Source organism: Dacryopinax primogenitus (genome assembly GCF_000292625.1).
Source record: "Dacryopinax primogenitus strain DJM-731 SS1 chromosome Unknown DACRYscaffold_6, whole genome shotgun sequence".
Classification (NCBI taxonomy): domain Eukaryota; kingdom Fungi; phylum Basidiomycota; class Dacrymycetes; order Dacrymycetales; family Dacrymycetaceae; genus Dacryopinax; species Dacryopinax primogenitus.
The window spans coordinates 954670-960312 of record NW_024467203.1 but is presented as its reverse complement, the minus strand read 5'-3'; the positions used below and the strand labels follow the sequence as shown (position 1 = coordinate 960312).

General features: G+C 46.2%; 1 protein-coding gene across 1 annotated transcript; it reads right to left on the bottom strand.

Annotated features, from left to right (window-relative positions):
• Positions 1–401: 401 nt before the first annotated feature.
• DACRYDRAFT_15120 (uncharacterized protein) lies at positions 402–2358 on the bottom strand (the record flags this gene model as incomplete). Its single annotated transcript, XM_040771075.1, has 4 exons — positions 402–926; positions 1132–1215; positions 1548–1880; positions 2044–2358. The coding sequence occupies 4 exons, from the start codon at positions 2356–2358 to the stop codon at positions 402–404; spliced, it is 1257 nt and encodes a 418-aa protein (XP_040630147.1).
• Between the last annotated feature and the right edge of the window lie 3285 nt (positions 2359–5643).

Here is a 5643-nt window from a genome sequence, read left to right as displayed (position 1 = left end):
ATGTCATAAAGGCTTAGTCATGTCTCTTGACCAAGCAATGAGCTGGTGCCCTGACATGGGACCAGCTATGCAATATGGATGGTGAGGAATGCGGTGTCATTTGAAAGTATGCAATACCAGATTGATCCTCCAAAGAGACACTGTGAGCTTATGCAAAGGTATGTTGTACTCAAGTGAGATTAGGTGTCCATCCAGGAGATGTTGACCATTCTCAGGAAAGCAATCTCTCCACTCTTTGACAAGGTGGTCCAGCTCAAATGATGACCCTGAAACAAGGGATCCAAGCCACCCAAGATTGTGGAACCATTTCATATATTGGGGCAACTAGTACTGTGCATAGAACAGGACAGGAGTAATCAATAAAAGGAGAGCTTTACACATACACTGTCTCTCACATTCAGTTATACACTGATGATGTGAGAAACGCAAGGATTCCACAGGTGGTACATGCCCTTGAGGGCAGCATCAACACAGTCAGCTGGAGCTTCCAAGCAGCAGACAATTGTGTGACCTATTTGTGCACCCTGCTCCTGGGCCTTGATGCACCTAGCATTGATAGCAGCATCAAACCCTTCATTGACTTTAGACCTGATATCCTCACAACCAGTGCAAAGACCAATTACATCTGCAACATTGAAGCATGCCTCAAGAAACCCTGTCATGTGCATGTATGTCTGCATGTAGGCCTGTACTTTGCAATGGTCAAGCTCAGGATCAGAGAGGTGACAGTACCCTGCGACAACAATGGCAAGAGCAGGGGAGTCCTTGGTGTCAAAGATAGGGTGATGATCACCTGCACCAGCTTCAGCAAGGGTAGGTGCGTACTTGGTGTTGAGGTTAGGGTGATGATCACCTGTGCCACAACAAGTAGGAGGGTTGTTACTGTGACTTTCCATATTGAAGTTGATTTGACAAAACTGTACAGTCTGAATACAAGATTTAGATAGAGATCAAAGAGGAGGAGGAGAAAGGGAACAGACAAATGGAGTATTCAGTGTTGAGGTGGTGGTACACTTGTAAGAGCTGGCAAATGCTTCTGTGTTGCCCTGGCACAGGAATCATAAAGCTTCCACTAGATGCAGCAGCACATGGATTGGCGTCTATTCCAGCCAAAGGCTCACATTGACTCACAGTGACCTCATGCAGTGTATAATATGAGGATAGGGTGATCATGACCCTATCCTCAACACCACACCACATTGTAGGTGAATCAACCTAGCACACCAGATTGATCATGCATGTAACAGTACAATTGACTTGATTGTACTACTAATGAGACAAGGGTTATGCAGGATGTGTGGGTAAAGTTGACAGTTGCAGGTGCTACTATGTATACTAGTGCAGGCAAGAAGAAACGTGCTGCTAAAAAGGAATGGTGGTCATGAAGTTCATGGTGCCCTGCCAAATGATTGGAAGAGTGCTATCATCAGACTCAGCCTCCTGAGAGGCATTGTTATGGGGTTTGACCACTAAATGCAGCATTAGCACTGGTACAGCTGAAGTGAGAAAAGGTACTTATGGTACATGATCAGCACAATGAAGCCCACAAGGAGGAGAAGCCAGAACAGGCTGCAAGCTATCTTCTGAGCCTTGTGAGTTGTACAAGAATTGCCGAAGGCCTGGAAGCAGGATGAGCACATCCACAGCATGACATGGGTCATAGCAATGCAGACATTGCCCCCTCCATTGAGGCAGTCAACAGTAGTGTCGCAAAGGTGACAGCAAAGAATGCAGCCAGCAGTTGCCTTGTAGCTAATAGCTGCAAGGTGCTCCAACTCCTTCTTCTCAGCCACAGTAAGCTTGACCTGTTTCTTCTTGTGCATGACATTGACAACCTTCATTGCAGGGCCAGTGCTAGGTGCCATGGTCACAGTTGTAGGCTGAAAAGAGTCAGCAAGCAATTGAAAACCAATACAGCACTGGGAGTACTGGATGCACTACATTACCAGCACCCTCTGCCTTGATCTTCTGCTCCTGGTGGTCTGCAGGTGCATGGATGTGGAACCTGCATTCCTTGTCATCCACATACTCCAACCCACTCACATCCCCTTCATCCTCTGCTTCCTTGTTGACTTCTCCACCATGGGTAGCCTGCTCAGCAATAGCAGACATGGCAGCAATAGCACCTGCAACAGAAGCACTGGCACTGAGAGTGAGATTGTCAATAGGACTGCTGTTGGTGAGCAAGTCAGTGCCTGCTTGGAGCAAACCATCCTCAGCTTGAGCAAGCTCTGCAGCGACAACATCACGATGCAACTTGTAGTGATAGGCATGTTTTTCTTCATCCACCTTCTTCCAGTTGACAGCTTGACTGACAGTGTTGGCTTTCTTTTTGGCAGCTTTGAGAAGTCCAGACATTGTGTTAGAGTAGGTGGTTGATCAAGAGAGAGAGAGCAGATGAGACCAGAATGTGATGCCAGCAGGGACTGAAGAAGGGACTTATGGAAGCATTCTTGATGCAAATCTGAAGTGAGTGGCAGAAGCCCCTATCTTTGTCTTTGTATGAAGATGTGGATTATTGTTATATATTAATTATATATGTAGCTAAGAAGACATACAGAAGTAGGAAAATAAGTTGGAATGAAGTGAGTAGGGTGATGATCACCTGCACCTGCTACAGAGAGTAGGGACATACTTGGTGTCAAGGATAGGGTGATGATTGCCCTGGCAAAACATGGAGCAGGTAGGAATGTCTTGGTGTCAAGGATAGGGTGATGGTCATGGGGAGGGAAGCCTTGGTGAGGATAGGGTGATGATGCCCCATGCCAGCCAGAGAGGACAGGAGTGCTCTTCAGTCAAGAATAGGTTGGCAATTGTAGGGATCAGCAAGCCAGTTATTCTAGTCAAGGAGAGGGAGATGATCACCTGCTGCGAAGAGCCAACAGGGGTGTATGCAACTGAGACTCCAGTAGAGGGGACCCAGTTGCAGGTCGTCATGTTCAAAAGAATTTGTCAAATCAGCTAATCCAGAGAGGCCAAGGACCCCCGCTCAGCAGTCAGAGGGATTCAAAGGGAAAAATAGTTGCTGTGTACCTTGTTACCCTGAACCCAGCTTGTCATCTGGCCCAAGAAATCCAGGACCACCAGTCAAAAATTATTAGAAGATCCAAAAGTCACAGCATTCCCTGGGCTTTTGAGTCAAATGGTGAGATTGCATAGAGGGAGTGTAAGGAGAGGGTGATGGGAGGGAGGGGAAAAGACAGGGAAGGAGGAGATGGAAGGGAGGAGTTTTGGGGAGGGAGGGATGGGAGGGATGGTAGGAGGATGGAGCAAGGAAGGTTGCGGAGTGGGCTCAGGGTTCTGTCCCATATGTTGCCTCATAGCATTGAACTGCATCAACCTGCAGATGCAGCTGCATCACCAACGCCACTCTGAGTTTGGTGGGAAATCAGTACACGCTGCATAGAGCACTCGATACTATTCAAAATGAAAATGGGATTAAACAAATATCATTCAGACAGCCTATATACATGGATCTCTCTACAGGTGCAAAAGGCACTGATGATGTGGAAGGTTCCCAAAATGTGGGTGTCAGTTGGGGTGCAGTTTAATGCAGCTGCATATGCAGTGAAATATCCCTACCCTCTCTGAAGGGAAGTGTGGAGATCCTGGCTATAGACCAGAACTGGCAGTGCTTCTGAAGGCGCTTGGCCAAGATCAACCTTGAATCACTTTCATACTGTGCATGGAACAGTTTCAATTGGAGGTTGTGTTGATCCTGATGTGTTCAATGTGCAGAAGCTCAATGTCACATTTGAGCTCATGTTGCAGGGCTCACTTCTCCCAAATTGTCAAAGGCAGCATCCATGTGTCTTTGGGCCATATTGGAGTGGTTGAATGTGGGAGAGCACTGGCATTTCTATCCCATGGTGTTTGATAATGATGGCTGTGTTGTTTGATGGCAAAGTGCCAATATTCAATCAGAAGGTTGCAAGCACAGATTGTTGCCTGTGTCAGTTAACAGGGTGCCACCCTCTCTGATGAAGATCTCTTGGTGCCAATGTAATAAGTCTGTCTGATGCCTGCCCAGTTCATTAATCATTGCTTACCTTTGGAAGAGTATGCAGAAACGTCCTTGCCAATATTTGATTGCCCTGGTGAGAGAGTTGATGGGAACTGGTGCCAGCAGAGGATGAATGAGGGACAAAATACTCACATGTGTCAAATAGGTGTTCTACATGTGCATTCCCCACAAGGTTTGGTTCTTTGGGATGCTTATCCCGTTTGGACAGTGGCCCCATACTTGATTAAACTGGCTTCCCCAACTACTTTCATACACCAGTCCGGCTGAGCATAGGCATAATGTAGGTCTTCTAGCATCAATGAATTGCATAATCAGGACATGGATGGCTGCAGGAGCTTGATGGTATGAGTCAAGAGATATCCTTGAGTCAGTGTAGTTGATGTTGTCATTACCTAAATCAATATATATATATATATATATCCCTCTAGCTGGGCTGAAAACAAGATATAAGAGGAGGAATGTATGTTGGTTGTACTCTACACCTCCCAATGAGGCGTCAGGAGAAGGTCAGCTGGAGGGGGAGTCGACAGTGGTGGCCCATACTCCATAGCAGGTAGCAGGTCCTGTGTGGGCTCCAAAGCTGGTTGCAGCAATCCAAAGGGCGTCTGAATGAGAGAAGGAGTGTGGAATGGGATGAGTGAGGTGAACAAGAGGTATTTGAAGGTCAAAGGGGTCAAATCAAGGCTCAGATCAGTCTAGGAAGGAGCTAAAGCAAGGAGTGACTTTAAAGTAAAGCAGTAGTATCAGTTGTAAGTTAGAGGAACACCCGTCTTGAATGAGTGCAGTAGTGGGTAGTGGGAGAGGAATCTGATGTCCCTATCCAAAGTATCCAAATCCACCTATATACATTTGGAGCAGTTCAGACCTTTGGACTACTACTAAGCTATGTCTAATCTACATTACCTAATGCTATGTCTAAGGGTCCACCTCTTGCTTCCAATAGTCCAGTCTGGCTGAGTTCAAGGTATTGTTTGAAGAGCCTTTCAAAGGTCAGATTTGAGCTCAAAACTTGAATGTGCAGCACAATGTTAAAGCTGACACAGGTGAATGTTAGGTCCATGCTGTCTAGTTCTGTCATATATCCTAGGTATGATGTCAGCCCAGGATATTGTCACTGATGCTCTGCATGGTGTAGACATGCTGGTATGGGTGTTGTCATGGATAAATCACTGGGATCACCATCATTGTCAATGAGAATGGATGACAGTAGTGAAGATTCTGCTGATAGAAGAGTTAATGGTGATGCTGCCTCCAAACAGGAAAGATGTACAATCTGGCTCTTGAGCTGCAGCAAGAAGCTCATGCTCAAGATCATTCACATCTTCCATATCTGGGTTGATAGATGAACCAATGTCTTGAGCATGAGCCAGCTCAAAATCATGCTGGTTTTGACAGGCATCTGCAACAACAGTGCAGCAAATAAGCTGCTTGATAACATGATGCAAAGAGCATACCTCATTATCCAGAAGGTCTATCTCACTCTCTTCCACATCCTGATCAGCTGCTGTATCCACATCTCTCTCCCAATCTCAAGACTTGCATTGGTTGTTCACAACATGATCTTGTTAGGGCAACACAGGCTGACTAAGTCTGCTCACCTAAGAGTGCCAAGAGTCTAA